This window comes from Melopsittacus undulatus, chromosome 2 (genome assembly GCF_012275295.1).
Source record: "Melopsittacus undulatus isolate bMelUnd1 chromosome 2, bMelUnd1.mat.Z, whole genome shotgun sequence".
NCBI lineage: Eukaryota > Metazoa > Chordata > Aves > Psittaciformes > Psittaculidae > Melopsittacus > Melopsittacus undulatus.
The window spans coordinates 93,381,810-93,400,062 of record NC_047528.1 but is presented as its reverse complement, the minus strand read 5'-3'; the positions used below and the strand labels follow the sequence as shown (position 1 = coordinate 93,400,062).

Sequence of the window (18,253 nt, the reverse complement as noted above, 5' to 3'; positions counted from 1 at the left end):
TTTTGCCATACTGTTTTCAAAGCTCTCTGCAGTAAAAGCAAACCCTCTATCTCTCTGAGTTTCCAAATGTATTATATCATGAGTGAGAGTATTTCATTGTCAATATAAGGATTCTGACTGTCTAATTTTAATTAAAATTGAATTACCTTTTTTGTATCATGAAAAAATTATTTCCACTGGAACTTCAGGAAATGCTAGCTAGGTAGATGAAGTACCAGTTAAATGTCTTCTGCCTCAATAGCTGCCTTGAGAATATTATGCAGTTATTGTTTATAAGATGATATGTTAAGGAGTATGTCTTATAATTTCTTTCTGCTGTTAATCAAAGCTTCCCCAGAAATCATGCTGCTTAAAAATAGCACCTCCATAATTTTTAGCATTGAGAATTCCTGTGTCCCTTCTACTCATCATTCATTTAAGAAAAAAGTCTCCAGGACCTCAGTGGAGCAAATTACTGGAATTATTAAGGTCTGTCATGACAGCATACTTACTGTTCTACCTTTTACAAGCTTTGGAGTCTGCCAAGCTGGTAATCTATTAAGAAGGCTCTAAGTAGTCTTTGAATTGAGACTGCAGCGGCTTGGAAGATAACTGTTTTTAAGTAGGCAATAATCTGGCTTTCTTCTAAAGCTGTTATGAATGGTGGCCTCAAAAAGCAACTTCTATGTTGCCTGTTTCTCTGGAATTAAATGAGAACTAAAACAATCGATGCCATCTGTTTTTTGTGCATTTAGAGTTAACTTATTTTTTCAGGACAGACTAAAGCCATTGGTTGACTTACTGATTTCTGACATATGCTTCTCAAAACTTCTTAAATTTGTGTCCAAGCGTGGGAGTAAAAGGTTGTACTCTCATATGAGGTGTAAGGTTGTATGAGGTTATGAGTTGTAAGTCTTACTACACATGTATTGATTAAATGACTGATGCTATAGATGTAATTTTTCCTCACTAATTACGTCTGCATTTTATAATGCAACATGTGATCGTATAATCTAATATGGGAAAGTAAAGCTAAATAAATCCAGATTTTTTTGAACTGCAAGGAGATTTCCTTGTTTTAACACTCTGTGCTATTTTTGTGGAGGTAGACATTTTATAGGCTGGTCATAATCTTATTTGATGAAAAAAAAAACCCCTGTGTATGCTCAGTTCTGTGCCTCGTAAATGCAGAATGCATTCTGCAGAAAAGAGGAGGTAAAGGAAGAGGAAAACATGTGCAGAGAAACAGTTTTGTCAGCACATGTAACCTAGCATTGTGATGAAGCCCACAGCAGCTATTCTCATTAGAAAAACCTGTTATAATCACCAGCCTGTTGTATGAAATATGATAAATATTTAGTCAAGTTTTAATCCACTTACTGTTCTGCACTGGTTCCGGACAGACCTTAAACGAACCAAATTTAAGGACATTACATTCTTCCAAATTTCATTAGAAGCAGAGCAGGTAGTGTGTACTGTCAGCCAATCACTGCATTTAAGGTGATGTTTATTCAAAAATAGCACTGCAATCTGACAGCATGATACTAGGCTCAGTAATTAGAAAATAAAAATTGTCTTATTCTTGCACTAAAGATTTTGTAAGACAAGCTGATTTTTGTTAGCATCCTGTAAGAATGTGTATAAATTCTATAGTGTGTACATAATTTTTCTCAGAAATTTGTGCTGTTAATTTAAATAACAAAGCCACTGATGTAGAGTAAATGAGTTGAACAGGTGGTCAGACATAAAATTAAAAGCTACTGATGATTATGTGAATAGGATTTCAATTAAAGCAGAGAGACTGGTGCACATCAGAGTTTCTTATTACTGGACAATTAATATTTTCTTATGTAGAATGCAAAGACTTACTGTATTCTAGCAGTACACTGTAAACAGTGCCTGGAGAATCAAGGTTGCCTACATTATGCTATTTACTCTTACTATATTTTCATGGCCATTATTGAGGGACTCTGCCTGTGTTTTACTAATGGAAAGACTTAAATTTTTAAGTTGGAATATTTGCAGGTGTAGAAGCCTGTTAGCTTGAACAAATAAGACTATTATAAATACAACCTGTGTAATTACTTTGCTTGAAAGCGAAGATGTAGGGAACTTTGTGACTATTTATTTGAGCTGTTGATGCCAGGTGGTCACTATGGAGCTTACTAACTTCTCTGTATGTTGAGGAATAAGCTATCTTTGGGAAGACCACTGATTTCTTCGCGTGCAGTCCAAAATCTGCTAGAAGAGGTTTATCAGAATCAATTTCTCTAGCTTTGTTCGTATGCACATTTTCAACTTGCTAGCCATACAAGCCCGTTTTTCACTCCTCATTTCCGCTGGGTATTTGACAGAATAAGCAGATATTGAACTGAACTTTCATTAAAAATACCACACATTTGACCTGTTGAATATTTTCTAATTTTCTTTGATTGCCTCCAAAAAGGTGTGCTGTTTGTAAGCATCAGTTAAATGAATTGAATTATCTGCTCCTAGGTTCCAGTGTTCTTCAGTGTCTTAATTTTCTAATGAGGCTTTCTCACCCTCAGTATTCATTCAGTGTATGTCAGTTCAGTTTCTAGTGCAAACCCCACAAATGACAGTGCTTCAATATATATATATTTAGCCATTCAGTTTCTGACATTCTAACATTCCAAATACCTTTTGCTTCTTGAATGTTTTGGGTTTGTAAGACCTGCAGCATGCTTTTTTCCTAAGTTAGACTTCTAACATTGCTGTTAATAGGTGGTGACTAATAGATGTTACATGAACTGTTTTGGTTGTAAAAAGTAAAAGGTATATGAAGAAGAAAATGAAAATGTACTGAGTAATACTATTCTTTGTAAGCCTAAGAAGTGATTTTGGGCAGCAAAAATTCTACAGCATGTTGTGGGACACTTCCATCCTGCAGTTGAAATGTAAGCAGAGTGGATAGTCTTAATTGTCACAGTTAAGCTATGAAATCCTTAAAAATTAATTTGAACTTTTTACAGGAATTTTGAGTTGATACAAACAAATCAGTTGTAGAGAAGAAAATAGAGAGATAATAAATGTATTTTTGAGTTTTATACCTATTTTATTGTATAGGAGGAAAAGCACTACATACTGCATACATGCTATCTTTTTGCAGGTTTATATATAGTGACTTGTGGTCTGTACACCCCACTGGACAGAAGAATAAGATGAAAGCTAATAAATTCTTAGTATTTTTATGTCCAGAGAAAGCCACTGTACTTCAGAATTAACCAAACATGGATAAACTCAGTAACAAAATGTGAGAAACCTACTTTGTGTTCTTAGCTATTTCCTAGAAGTAACTATACTAATTTTATAACATACATTAATCATTAACAGCTATTGCAGTCTATCCTTGTTGCTAACACTCATAAGAGGAAGGCTTTTCTGCTTTCAGTACGGTTCTCTCACTTCTTTCTGCAAGTTGTGTGAAGACAAAACCGTTGTGTCTTCCACTTTAACTTAGCCTGCCAGTACATCAGGAAGCACTAGTGTGTTGCTTGCTCTTCATGGAAGAGTAAACATAAGCTGAGACTTTAGAGCAGTGGTGTCCTGCAAAGAAGAGGAGATGCGCGTTCCAAACTGATGCTTCTCTTGGTCCAGGTTTGCCATGCTGGCCTTCCTTCTGCTGTTTGGACTACCATATATCAAGTCTGGCTGCTACAGTAGGGTCATTTTTGTTTATTGTCAGATGAACTGCATACTAAATGATCATGACTGAAACTTGAATCTGAATTGCATTGTGCTGTGTGGGTCCCAGGATAGTCCCAGTTTAGACTAAATTTAGGCTTCCAAAGGCTGGGTGATAGTGGAATAAGAAGGTTTAAAGTTATGAAAGAGCAGACAGATTTTTTGTGTAAATTAAACTTCTCTGTGATAGGAAGCTTCAGGGGTAACACCTAGAAGTTCCGACATCCAAAACTTGTTCTTCACTGAAATATATGTGGTAATTCATTATTTTTCCGGAAGTGGTACAGTGTGTACTTTTCTTTCTAACTGTAAGCCTCAGAGTCTACAGTTTCCTTCACCAGATTTTGTCTTTCTTTAGATACTGTTGCCAGGTTGTCAGTAGTATTTAGTCTTGTGACATCAAAATTAATGGATTAAGACAGTTGGCACGGCTGAAAATACAGTCTTAAAAGTATTGGGGAGGGTGGGAGTGTCTCCATTTTTGGGGAAATGATACTGGTGATCTAAACCAGGGGAAACTCTTAAGATGTATGGTTGTCCTGTGGCAACTGCTGCTGGGATCTGCCACTTTATTGACTTTTCCTGGCTTTTTTTTGGCTGAGGTGGGAGGGATTTAATTTTTGTGAATGCTTTGCTATTGCATTTACCTGGCTGTCTACTTATTTGGGTTTCAATTATAAAGAACTGTCAATTTATTGCAATACTTTTTTTGATAACTTTTCACATACTTGCATGGAAGCTTTCCTTGACAGGGATTTGATCAGACATAAAGCTCTAGTTTAACTAGACTGTGAGGGTCCTTTATGTTGTCGTGTCCCTGCCATCTAAACGTACTCATAAACTCTCAAATATGTATTATTCCAATAATGCAGTGTGCACTTAATTCTCCAAATGAATGCAAAGAAATAAGCATACTGTTTAAAACTAAGTTTATAACTAATCACATTACTAATGTGCATTTACTCTGTTTTTTTGGTTTGCAATTGCAGCAACTAACATTCTTCTTCCTGCTTCTCTCCTGCCAACTGCCTAGCCCTATTCCCTGCTGCGCATGATTTTCTTAACCATCAAATGAAGAAACAAAAAGAAGACTGTTTTAAGTCAGACTACTTTGCATTAAAGCCTATTCAAGGTCTAGGCTCAATGTTTTATCTTGAGTACTATTGTTTAACTGAAAACATTTGTACACTTGCAGATGTAGCAAGTGTTTAGCAAAGTGCACAGAATTAAAGAATGTTTTATTTTAAGTGCAGCTAAAGTGCAGATTTACAATCTAAATCATTTGATTCTCTGTGGTGCTGTTTGCAGTACCATGTACTTTCGTTTGTTTGATTTTTGCAAGGTTTTTGTAGAACTACATTAATCCTTCTTCTTTACATGCTCCACTGTAATTCTTCTAAGAATTGAAAAGTGAATTAATCATTTAATATTCATTAATCATGCCAAGAAGCTCTCAGTTTAAACAGTGTCCTGTTTTATGATCACTTTTAGCCTGGCATAAATATTTTTAAGGGAAATTAATTAGTCTTAAACATACATGCCTATGTGTGCATGGTGTTAGGTCAGTTCCTGAAGTTCATAATTTAAGAATCTAAGTGTGAAAATCATGTATTTTGTAGGGCTCTAGCTGACATGAACAATGATGGGAGGATGGATCAGTTGGAGTTTTCAATAGCTATGAAACTTATCAAATTAAAACTACAAGGTTACCAACTCCCATCTGCACTGCCTCCTGTCATGAAGCAGCCACCTGTTGCTCTGCCTAGTGCCCCAGGATTTGGTAAGGTCTTTGTTTTCCTCCTTGTCAGTTTGTATTGTAGCAACCTAAGTTGAATTTGATTGTTGTTTTGCAGTTTCTAAAATAAACTTTTACGAAAAAGTACTTCTAAAAGTATGTGAATTCAAAGGTGAATGCTGCTGCATGCCTGTGGGTGCTCAAGAAAACCCATCTCAATGAGTTTTTATCACCCAACCATACTGAATAGCATAAGCCGAGGTCCTGATTGCTTCAGGTCTCCTTACACTGCTCCCTGTGTGTTCCAAGCAAAAGTGTTTCTGGACAAAAAAGATGGATCTGATATGAGGGCTACTACATTCCAAAGTGATGGAGTTTTTGTTTGAACTGGTATCATCAAGAAATCTCCAGCTTTGGCAAGATTAGCTATGTTTTTTTGTTTTTTTTTTTTACTTTTTACAAGTCATGGTAGTACTGCATCCCTCTGCTATTATTTTAGAAACACCGCTGCACTGTGATTAGCTAGAACAGCTACTGATTAAGTTCTCATAGTTAAGTACTGCCAATGTTGCCATCATTTCAAGGTAAAAAGTGGGGAAAATGGGATGATGAGAGGAAAGTAACTAAATGAAGCTGAATCTCATGTTTGACACCTGTGTTCTGTAGAGAGCAGTTCTTTACCTTTCTGTTTTAGTTGTCGCTGTGACTCGATTTGGTTGGGGTCTGAGAATCACTGCTGTCCTTAAGAAAAAAGAACAGTGCATTTGATAGACTGTGTGCAACCATGTTGTCTGATTGGTTGTTGCTTCCACAAGTTTTACAAACAGTTTTATTTCTGACTGTAAGAAATCAGTGAAATTGAAGAGATCAAATACTGGCTTAAGTGAGAAAAGGCATAATAAAATCAAACAAGAAAACAGTGAAACCTGTGGTTTTAATTCTCAGTCACTGTAGACTTGATCTCAGCTGTTTGCACAGACCCTTATTCTTCCTATTGGCATGACTGGAACTCCTTATCCTCCCTGTTATCGATGCAACTGTGCATACACCTAAAGTACCACATTACTGTGCTTTACCCTATTAGCTTTGCACTGTTTCATCTTGACAATAGGCTGCAAGCAGTTATCCTGAAACTTGTTCTTTTCAGCTGTGGCTAAATGTAGGCTTTGGATTCATTACTCACTGGAAGTTGACAGTGCTGCTCTTCATTTAGTTCGAGGCAAATGATTCTTTTCTTCAGCAAATGCTAATAGGCTTTTTTGACCAGTGTCGCATCCAATGTGATCTTATATGCATACATTAGAAAGTGATATGTTGTTCCCTCTGCATTGTTTTATGTTCACCTGCCACGCTAATGGTGCAGTGAACTGTAAGAGTTCTTTCAGGGGTTGTGTGAAGGTTTCCATTTCAATTTGCTCTTTAATTCTGGTTTTACTGCAGGGTTGCAGGCTACAGTTAAATTGTTGTATCATATTAGGAGTCTCTAGATTAGAAAAAAATATCTCCTTCTCTTGCCCTTAGGTATTGGGGGCATTGCCAGCATGCCATCTCTTACATCAGTTGCCCCAGTGCCAATGGCATCTATTCCAGTAGTAGGAATGTCTCCACCATTAGTATCTTCTGTTCCTGCAGCAGCAGTACCTCCCCTGGCTAATGGAGCTCCTGCTGTTATACAGCCTCTGCCTGCTTTTGCTCATCCTGGTATGCTACACTTTGTTTACTCTCTTGCTATTAACAAATTATTTTGCCATTTTCTTTGGGTCCAGAGAACAGTAGACATGGAATTAGCCATTCTAACTTACTTTAAAGAGTGACTTTGGGTAAAGACTGTACTTTGGTTTAGCCCAATGTAATTGGTCAGCAAACTTGTATAAAAGTTAAAAGAAGAAACATGGACATACCATACTGTAACAGTTAGTCATGTTGAGCAAAATATTAACCCTTTTATAAGAGCAGTGTGATAAATCTAGCTTGCCAGCAAAATGGAAAATGGTATTCTACTATCTATAACTATTGAAGTACTGCTGTTTGTTGGGATTACTTTAAAATACTAGACTACATATGACTTCTAACACAATCTAATTAGATTAATCACAATCTAATTTGATATCAACAGTGTCTGCATAAACTGTGAAAGTAAAAAAATGAGGGAAGTGTATTTTCACCTATTTTGTTAGACATTGTTAGTTTATCTTAGTATTTTTTAAAGTGATACCATCGAAAGAATCATAATGCTTGTATTTGATGTTAGGAACTAACTGAACAACACTGAAATTCTGCATTTTAAAATGGTAATATAATTTATGTATTCTGTTATTTACAGCCACATTGCCAAAGAGTACTTCCTTTACTAGATCTGGTCCAGGATCACAGCTAAATGCAAAACTACAAAAGGCACAATCATTTGATGTGGCTAGGTAAGTTGGTAAGGAAGGAGCATATGTGTATATCTGGTTCCTCAGAGTTAGAAAAATGACTTCTCTTTCGCAAAGCTGTTTTCTTAAATAATATTTACTTGCAGAAATCAATTCCTGCTGAGGTACTTCAGGATTTCATAGTAGGCTGTGGTTTTACAAGGAATGCTCCATGAGTAATGAATCATTGAAATATAATCATTAACTATTACAGTATGTGTTGACACTATTTACAAACTCTTGGAAACTTAATATTTAGAAATGCATTTGCTTCTGTAAACATAATCTGCATTGTGTAATACTACATAAGCCCTCCTCCCGTTAGTGAGAAAACATAAAAAGCAATATTCTTTAAAATGAGCAACTGTAAGTTAATTTTTAAAGCAAAATATTTAATAGTTCTCATATTTTAAGTAAACTTCATATGAATGTTTCTTGTGTATTCTTCAAGTTCTGCATGAAAAATCACCTAAAAGGCTTGTAGATTATTTCAAGGCCTAAGAAAAGGTATGGTTAGGCAAAATGAAATGTATCTAACAAAATCAAACTTCCTTAGAGGGGATAACAGAGTAATTTCCCAAAGTCTTTGTAAATCAAGCTTTCTTACAAGTCTATACTACAGATTTTTTTAAGGAGGAAATGGCTTGGGGTGTTATTTAATTATTTTTTTTTCTTTTCAATTTTTCTTGTGCCCTGGTATTAGATAAGGACACTACTGATTATTGTCAAATAGGATTAAAAATCTTTCAAAACAAACAATTCTATTTCTCTTTGAAACCTAGTAGTATTAGGAACATAGTGATGCTCTGATATAATTTTCAGAGATATAAGAAGTTATCTGCTTTGTCGTAACAACACTTAGTCTTTATAATGAATGGAGTGCAAGAAACTTCATCTGAGATGGGTTTTAGATATTCCATAAGAGGGCTGTTACAGTTTTGGGGTTAACTATATCTGACTCTTACTGGTCACTTTTATTGCCAACAGAGGCCTGAACCTCAGGTTAGATTTCTTTTCTGAGGTGAAATTGCATGGCTCTCTAACTCTGGGCTGAGCCTGGAGCTTCCTCAGCTCCACACTGTTACTTCAGTAACTCTGAAACATCTGCCAGCAATTTGTTCCCAGACTGCTGCTAATGCTGAATTATAAACTGGTGTGTGTCTTCAAGTTTTATTTTGGAGAAAACAGATAGCAAGGTAATTGATTTGCAGAGTTTATGGAAAGGGAGAAAGAAGAGCTAAGCCAATTAAATTGAAATGTAAAGTTGAAGGGTTTTGTTTGTTTATTTGTTTGTTTTTTTTTTTTCATAACTGAGAATTATTTTGAATTTTGAGAAGGGTGAAATTCAAAATTTCATTTGTGTTGCTTTTATAATTTTATTTGCCGAGTCCTGAGTAATAAACTCTTGGCATGCATGGTGTTTGGCATACGGGTGTCAATTGTTTTATCCTCCAGCCTTTTTTCCTCCAAAACTACCATTTGAGTATCTATGAAGAAGAGTTTCATTACTTAATGTGCAGTAAACTTACTTCACAGATCAAGGAACAACTATAGGTAAAGACTAAAGTAGACTTAATGTGTGGAAACTCCAAATCTGGCAAAACTTGTGAGGGAGGAACTGACATGGATAAAACTTAAGTAGTCAGCCTTTTTTTTTTTTTTTAAAGTTTCAATTCTTGTTTTTATTATGTAATGTGCAGCTTAGTTTTGCTTTGTTCCTATGGTGGAGGATTATTTCAGCACAATAGCTTGGAAATAGAAAAGAGAAATAGAGATATTAGCTGTTTCAGGTGTTATGTGAAAATAGGATATGAGGTCAATTAGTAGAGTGAGAGTGTTCACATAATCCTTCTTAGCTCAACCTTGAAAGATCTTACCGTGCTGTCTGCCCAGTGGAACAGGGAAAAGAGATTTGCTAGGCTTGGTTCTTTTTGTTTTTTTTAATGTGTAATTTGGTGCTGTTGCAAATGCTTATTTAATCTGGCTGCTTTGTGTGTGTGTGTGTGTGTCTTTTTTCAGCCTTAACAAAAAAAGACAAAGTTTAAATTTGCCTAAAGACAGAAAAACTGTGCTCATTGTTTTTCAGTATGAAGACTTGCCAGCTTCAAACATGGGAAATCATAGATACAACTAACAGCACACAACACAACCTATTATGTGAATGAATTAGAACTGGGAATATTATTTCTGTCATTTGAGCTTCATTACAAAAACATTGATTGCTTTAAAATCTAGCTTTTTCACACTTTTTAACTGTTTTCAGTATGTTTTACATTTGTTTTCCTTAATCAATTTAGGAATTATTTGGATAACAAAACCAGTTAAAGACAGGGTAAAATGAGGTATTACTTTCTGCTGACTGTGGTCATGTGTTTCCTGTTGTATGTTTATGTACAGGCTTTTCACTATGAACTGTTTAGGTTACTTAATTCTCTGCTAGTAAAGAAAAAAGCAAAACCCTTAGGCCTCTCATTCAGCTTTACAAAAAAGCATCTTCTAAGATGCTGAATTATGATTAATGTTTTCAAGCAAGAAATCAAACCTATTGTGGTCTCAGGATTAGAAGGGAATATTTGTGAAAAGAACCATATTGAGCATAAAACTTGATCTCTGTGCAGCATGTCATGTTGTAGTACCTGTTAGCTTCATGTGATTAAATTTAAAATCATCTTTCCTCCCCCTTCTTATCCTTTTTCTAATTCTAGTGTGCCTCCTGTGGCAGAGTGGGCTGTACCTCAGTCATCGAGACTGAAGTACAGACAGCTGTTCAATAGCCATGATAAAACAATGAGTGGACACTTAACAGGTATTGAGTCAGTTTCTGTTGTTTACTTTTTTCAATCTGTAAAAAGCCAATTATAGTAGCATTTAAAATGCTGTTCCCATAGTAAGACTCATCTCTCTCTGTTATTGCTATCAGCATTTTTCTGCTTGACTCTCCTAACTGCTTAATGAGCTTGTTTAGAAACAAATATACATTCTAGCTGGGATAATTTTATCACCTTCTTTCCTTTATTTTCTGCAAAGTAAGTTGTCACTGGGAAACAACTCTTCGAAAGGTTACAGTGGGTTATGTGAAAACTTCTGCAGCCATTTCCAGTTTCAGCTTATCCACTGGTGAGGGTGCCTACCCAGTTTCAGAACAAACTGGAGTGATACACTGGCTTAGTTATACTACTTCCTTTGACTTTCATAGCTTGCCTTTTTTTTGTGTTTTGTTTTTTTATCATCCTTTTTTGCCCTTTTTTGTTTTGTTGGGTTTTTTTATTTATTTGTTGTTGAGAGGGGAAGGCTTATGGGGTTTTTTTAGTTTTTTTCTTTGGTGGGAGGAGCCTAGTTCATGCTGATAACATCTTTTCAGTGTTACCTCTTCAGAATTAAGCTCTGCTTGTGCATTAGCTACTAGGTAGTGCAAGAAAAGGAGAAAGTTGCTTATGTGTTTCTTAATCCTTGTTTTGCTTTGTTAGGTCCACAAGCAAGAACTATTCTTATGCAGTCAAGTTTACCACAGGCTCAGCTGGCTACAATATGGTAAATCTATCAGTTTTCAAACTGGAAACAGTACTTGAATCTCTGTACTGAATATTGTGGGCTTTTCCTCCCTTTTCAGTCTCCCTCCACATGTTGCTTTTTTAATGTATAACTTTCTGTAGTGCTTTTGGTTAAATGACACTTTATAGACAAAACCTGCACTGATATGCTTATATTAATATTACATGACAAAATTTTAAAATAGTGTCTTTTAGACTATGCACATAGGTGTTTTGTAAGTTGGGTTTCAGCTATGAGTTTTTTAGGCAGACCAAATGTTGAGCCTCCTGTGTCTTCCACATCCCTGGCTGTATGTGATACAGCACCAGTGAAACTTACACATTTGCGCACGTAGTACAAAAGGAAGCTTAATCCAGAACCCTGCTTTTTTGAGAGACTTCTCTGACTTTTAGATGAGTTTCTAAGGGCTTATTTCCAAGGGGCTTGAGTTACATACACTTAATGGATATTTAAAGGATTTGTCTCAGCTTCTTGTTTTCTTTTCAGCTTCTTGTTTGCTGAAGTTTAGTATGTTTTTACTGTTACATGGAATGTTACTTCTGATTAACTGCTGGACTTTTTACATCATTGCTTGAAAACCATTGTCAGCTCAGTAAGGCATCTGACTTCTGCTTGAGGGTTTTGACTGTGTTGTCAGTTTAATGTGGCAATTAATTTGCATTTGCTTTCTTTGCTAAGCACAGATGTTTGTGTTACATCTTAAAATGCACTCTCTCCTTCTGTTTCCTAATAAAGCTACTGTAAGGAAAAAAATATCAACTCTATCATCCAGCAGATGATTAACCAAAAAATACTGTGCTTGTTGCCAGTGTTCAAGCAGTCTGTGTGGGCAGGGGAATGACGTCAGTGTAATGCAGGAGTTCTAAACATAACTCTCTTTTGACATTTAAAATTGCCAAGTCTACTGAGATAAGGAATTGATGCTATAGCTTTTGTTTCCCGATGTATAGCTCCTTTTTCTTATACTTGCTCTCTGGTAGTGGAACCTCTGTCACTGTTCTCTGGGGCAAGCTTTGTCAGTCTGTATTGGGTTTGGATTCACTGATTCATAGATATACAAAGTGAAGTACAGTATACAGCCTGTCAGCTACTCTTGTAGCAGCTGTTCTCGTATTCCTGGTACAAAGATGTGGATCCAGACTGTTAGGACAGCAAATCAATTTTATCTTGCCTGCTAGATTTTCATTCTAGTGACTTGTTCTTATGCCCCAGCCTGAGGAGTTCATTAACACAAACATGGGTCAAATGAGCCTGTAATTGTCTTCCAAATTTAAATCCCTTAAACAGTCCTGTACCTCCAGACATCAAAAGAATGTATCAATTGTTTATCTGTGATTTTTCACAGTATCATCAGCCATTTTCCTGCATGGTTAAAGTGCAGCACACTAGTGAAAAAAAGCTGATGTTTAGGCTGTTAAATTTAGTCCTATGCCACCTTACCATGAGTAAAAGCATTTTGTGCATCTGACGGAGGAGCACTGGTTTTAGGTCATCCAGATATGTTACTCCATAATTTTTTAGTAAGCGTATAATGCTAAAACATTTTTGTGCTTGTCAGGACTAGAATGTTACTGGCTTTGATTTTAATGCAGATGTGTGCTCTGGAATGTGAAATAGGAGCCTCCAGAGAAGAAGGATTCCAAATCAAAAAGTTCTACAAAACATCTGAGCTGATTCTCTTCTAAATGATACTGTGTACTAGATGTTCACAAAGCGTTCAAGAAAACTCCACTGATTAATGTTACTTACATAGTATCTAGTACAGGCAGTACTCAAAGAGCAAGCAAAGTAGAAGCCATGGCTATAAATATAGTTTCCAGATAGATGTGTGAGGTATGTGGGAAATAGTGAAGCATTTTGGGTTTTGCTTTTTATTTGTTTTGAAGAAACAAAGTAGTGTGGAAAAAAATTGTGAAAAATTGAAGTGACTTTGAACTGAATACTATGCTTTTTAACAGTGCTTTTTAATATTTAACAGTTTACTTACTTTGTTCCTTCCCTTTAAAAAGGAATCTTTCTGATATTGATCAAGATGGAAAACTTACAGCTGAAGAGTTTATTCTGGCTATGCACTTAATTGATGTAGCTATGTCTGGTCAGCCACTGCCACCTGTACTGCCTCCAGAGTATATTCCACCTTCTTTTAGGTAATGGGTTAGAATTCTGGAATCTCACTCCTAAATTTTTATTTCATTTGGGAAAGCTGTCCTGTGATTATGAAGTAGAAGAAATTGAAAAGCAATCCCTCTCCTTTTTGTACTGCATCTATGGCACAAAGTGCTGCCTTGATGGGAAAGGCTTGTCTAGCTTTTTGGTTTTGTACAATTACTGGATGCTGGAAGTAGCAAGAATTGCTTGTAAGAATACAGTTTCAATCAATGTTTTATGCTAGCATACCTTCCAAAATTTAGTCTAGCCATATAAATTTAAAGTTAAAGCCTATATTTCTTTAGAGCAAATAGTATGTATTAGAATTCAAAACATGATACAAATTTGCACCATAGAAAATTAGATGTTTTTTGGCACAGTTGTGTATGTGAATAGTAGTGACGAGTCATTACTTTTGTTTCTCTATTTCACTTTTTTGTGGAGAAATGGCTAGGAAGAGAGTGACAGCAATGAAAATATGTTTGCATACAATGGTAGCTTCATGTTCTTTAAGTATCTTCCTGAAGATTACAATTTTGTTGTTTATTCCATGTGAGATCTTGTTTTTAGCTTGACTATTTTGAGCTCTTCCTCTGTCTTTGCAACTTTTCCTGTAGTTGAGATAGGCATTTCCCCAGCTTCAGACTGGTCACAAGTAAGAGATGTTGGGGACAGGGTTGAACACATCTGGAAGCTGCATGGTTCTGTGAACTTTGAATTGGGTTTTTCAGGTCACTGGTGTGTGCTGTTGAGACTTTGGAGGGTACTGTTATCTTAATGGCAATGGCTGAGTAAAATCCTCTAGGCAACACTGAGGGAACATTAAATATCAGTAAACATTTCATCATGGCATTTAATTTATAATTTCATCATTAAATCATAAATAAATTTGGCAGGCATAAGTTCTTTTAAACAACTTAGAATTATCACTTTATTGACAGAAGAGTACGCTCTGGTAGTGGCATATCTGCTGGAAGTTCAGTGTCTGCAGACCAAAGGTTACCAGAAGAACCAGCATTAGAAGATGAACAGCAGCAACTGGAAAAGAAGCTACCCGGTGAGCAAGAAAAAACAGAGATACATTGTGTGCTCTGATCAGAGAGATGCTATCATCAGATAATATGCTGTAGAGTTAAAAAGGTTTATTAAGAAATGTTTTCTTTTGAGAACAGTTTGTGACGTGTCAGAGGCATAAAGAAGACATTGCTTGGTCCAACTAATTCCTTACTATTGCATGATACTTTGTGTTAGTGACAATGGAGATATGAATAACATTTGGGTTGCTCATTTTATGCACTCTCAACAGAGGCAGCACTTTGCAGTCCTCCTACACTTGTACAATGAAAACTTTTTACTAACTTTGCATTCTGACTTAAGTGGAGTGTAGTTTGCCTTATGTACTCTTAAGATCACAGTATATATACAGAGGCCTGTTTCACTGAAGTCTGTGTAACAATATGTATTTTGATACAAGCCTTAGCAGGTCTGCTTTTGGGGAAAATTAAAAAAAGGAAAAAAAAGGCAGTAAAGGAGGAAAAAATGGGACTTAGAATCATAGAATCGTCAAATACTTTGGGTTGGAAAGGACCTTAAGATCATCTAGTTCCAACCCCCCTGCCATGGGCAGGGACACCTCACACTAAACTATGTCACCCAAGCCTCTGTCCAATTTGCCCTTGAACACTTCCATGGATGGAACATTCACAGCCTCCCCAGGCAACCCATTCCAGTGCCTCACCACCCTCACAGTAAAGGACTTCCTCCTTATATATAACCTAAACTTCCCCTGTTTAAATTTGAACCCCATACCCCTTGTCCTATCACTACAGTCCCTAATGAATAGTCCCTCTCCAGCATCCCTGTAGGCCCCCTTCAGATACTGGAAGGCTGCTATGAGGTCTCCATGCAGCCTTCTCTTCTCCAGGCTGAACAGCCCCAACTTTCTCAGCCTGTCTTCATATGGGAGGTGCTCCAGTCCCCTGATCATCCTCGTGGCCCTTCTCCGGACCTGCTCCAACAGCTCCATGTCCTTTTTATGTTGAGGACACCAGAACTGCACACAATACTCCCAGTGATGTCTCACAAGAGCAAAGTAGAGAGGCAGGATCACCTCCTTGGACCTGCTTTTGATGCAGCCCAGGATACGGTTGGCTTTCTGGGCTGTGAGCACACACTGAAGCCGGTTCATGTTCATTTTCTCATCGACCAACACCATGAAGAACATGATATATTCTTTTTCAAAATTTTCATCAACTAGGTTTAAACTTCTTCTGGTTTACTACAGTAATTTTTCTGAGGAGGGAGAATAAGACTAAATCTTGAGCTTCCTGGAGATGTCTGGCACATACAGGATTTTTTTGTTTCAATAAATCATACTTTTGTGGGGGTTTTTTTTTCTTATTTTGAGATGTTTGAAAGAATTTTTATTGTTGGCTTTTATAACCTTTTAGAAGCTTTCTCTTAAGCATAATAACACAAGCCAATAGCTATGTATTTAGATTGCTAGAAGTTTTTAACTTCTATTTTTGTACTTTGGATATGCTTTGTTTTTGCTTTGTTTTTTACCTACCTTGATTTTCCTGAATAGCTGTACTAGCTTGTTGACTGTCATCTTAGGATCTGCTCTTTCTGAGCCTTGAACATGGTATCTTATTGTCCATGCTATTTGCAAGTGTTTTGTCTTTCTACCTATTCCTTTTAGCTGATTTTCTTGAAATAAATTTTTTTTTTCTTTTTCTCCTTTCTACTTGGTTTCCTAAAACAGTGGGAGTTATAATCACATTCTCTATCAGTTTGTATCTTAATATTCTTTGAACCAAGAAACTAATTTTAAACAAATCTGACAGACATCAACGTGGTTAAATTTTTTTCAAGTTTTATGAAAATTGGCAATAGGAAGGGAGCCCGACTTAAATAAAGACAAGAGTTCAGCTGGTTCAGCAGATGTTGAGTCAATGTGTCAAACAGTGCATGCACACTTTGAGGTAAATACATGCTCTCTCTTCCCTCCCAAAAATGTACATCTTGAGCATGCAGGAAGAGAAATACAGAATATGGGGTATGGGAATGGGACATACAGATTATGAAAAGAGACAGAAGGCAAAGCGAAAAGAATAATTTGGAGGAACTGTAAGGGATGGATCTAGGAATGTGGAGCAGGGAAAGGACAATTCCTGATATTGCAGAATGTTAGGGAGCGCCTGCTGGAAATGAGGTCATTCCTTTAGGACTGTAAGTGACAAGCATGCAAATCTGCAGGAATCCAGTCTTTCTGAGTTCAGCTGCTCAAGAGCTTAAGCAAGCCATTTCTTTTCCTGGCAGTAATGAGTAATCTTAGGAGAATATCAAGTTTAAGTACATTCTGGTCATTTGCATAACAGCTTTTTGATAATATCATCAGCTGAATTCTTTCCCTTATAGTAATTGAAGTGTTGGTTCTTGTTGCTGCTAGTATTACCAAATGCAAATAGTAGCAAAACTGCTACTATTATGAAGTGTATACAGGAACTCCAGACACACAGGACTAGCTAGTGAATAGTTTATTTAAATTATACCTACTTGTAGGGCTTGAGGAGAGAACTAGAAGCCTGAGGAATAGGGATTGAAATTTACACCTTGGCTTCCTAACAATGTGGATTTAAGGAGATCTACAATCTAAATGCTAATGATAAAACCAAAAATTTCCTATATTTCTGTATTATCAGTAGTTTAGAGCTGTGTCTAGTACTGCTGGTTTCAAAGTATTTTGATTCAGCATATATAGATATTGATTATTTTTTTTAAGTCAGTAGCAGAGTTTTAATTCTCTTTTGCCCCACCTTTCCACACATTAAAGTTACATTTGAAGATAAAAAACGGGAGAACTTCGAACGTGGCAATCTAGAACTTGAGAAACGGAGGCAGGCTCTCTTGGAACAGCAACGGAAAGAGCAAGAACGTCTAGCACAGCTGGAACGGGCAGAGCAGGAAAGGAAAGAACGTGAGCGGCAGGAGCAAGAACGTAAAAGACAACTGGAGCTAGAGAAACAGCTGGAAAAACAACGGGAATTGGAACGGCAGAGAGAAGAGGAAAGGAGAAAAGAAATAGAAAGAAGAGAGGTAAACAACTGGATAAAAGGAAGGTGGTTATGTCACTGGCAGCTGTACTTGATTAGAGCAAAATGTAATGTGTACACTAAATATTTTGCTGTAATTTTTAGTCGGCAAACATTTAAAGAATTAACTTAAATTTCTGGGGGTTTGGAGGTAAAGAAAGAGTCAGCTATCTGCTTCTTTATTTTTCATGTGAAAGAATGAATGAGATATTTAGATATAAGACAATGTGCTCTTAACATCTGGCTTACTTAAAAATAGTAATTATTTTCTTGGTATAAAAAGATGCTTGAATGAATGAAGAAAAAGTTACAGGCATTGGTGGCATTCATGATTCATAGTGTAGTTAATATGTTAAAGGAAACACATGCTGGTTAACTTCCAAAGCTATTTTTTTCTCATATTGCCAAATGATGATGCAGTCAATGCAGTCACATTTGACTATTTGCAAAGCTTCAGAGTGTCTAATGTTGGAACCTGGAAAAAGATTTGGCGCTGTCCTGGAGAGTTCTTCCAGTCTAAATGTGAAACAACTTGTTAAATCAGAAAACTGGATCTTGGGAAAGAGATTAAAATAGAGTGGTATTCTGTTTAGTCGCCTGTCTGCTCTACAACAAAACCCTATTTC

The 18,253-nt window shown here is 36.4% G+C and overlaps 1 protein-coding gene across 2 annotated transcripts in view; it reads left to right on the top strand.

Annotated features, from left to right (window-relative positions):
* Positions 1 to 18,253, top strand: part of ITSN1 (intersectin 1) — a 142,637-nt gene that overhangs the window by 40,544 nt on the left and 83,840 nt on the right. For both annotated transcript variants that reach the window (XM_031051209.2, XM_031051210.2), the window contains exons 5-12: positions 5,304 to 5,464; positions 6,941 to 7,120; positions 7,743 to 7,836; positions 10,539 to 10,639; positions 11,301 to 11,364; positions 13,395 to 13,532; positions 14,475 to 14,590; positions 17,369 to 17,631. In XM_031051209.2, the coding sequence (XP_030907069.2) occupies positions 5,304 to 5,464; positions 6,941 to 7,120; positions 7,743 to 7,836; positions 10,539 to 10,639; positions 11,301 to 11,364; positions 13,395 to 13,532; positions 14,475 to 14,590; positions 17,369 to 17,631 (1,117 nt within the window). The remainder of the gene's footprint in view (positions 1 to 5,303; positions 5,465 to 6,940; positions 7,121 to 7,742; positions 7,837 to 10,538; positions 10,640 to 11,300; positions 11,365 to 13,394; positions 13,533 to 14,474; positions 14,591 to 17,368; positions 17,632 to 18,253) is intronic.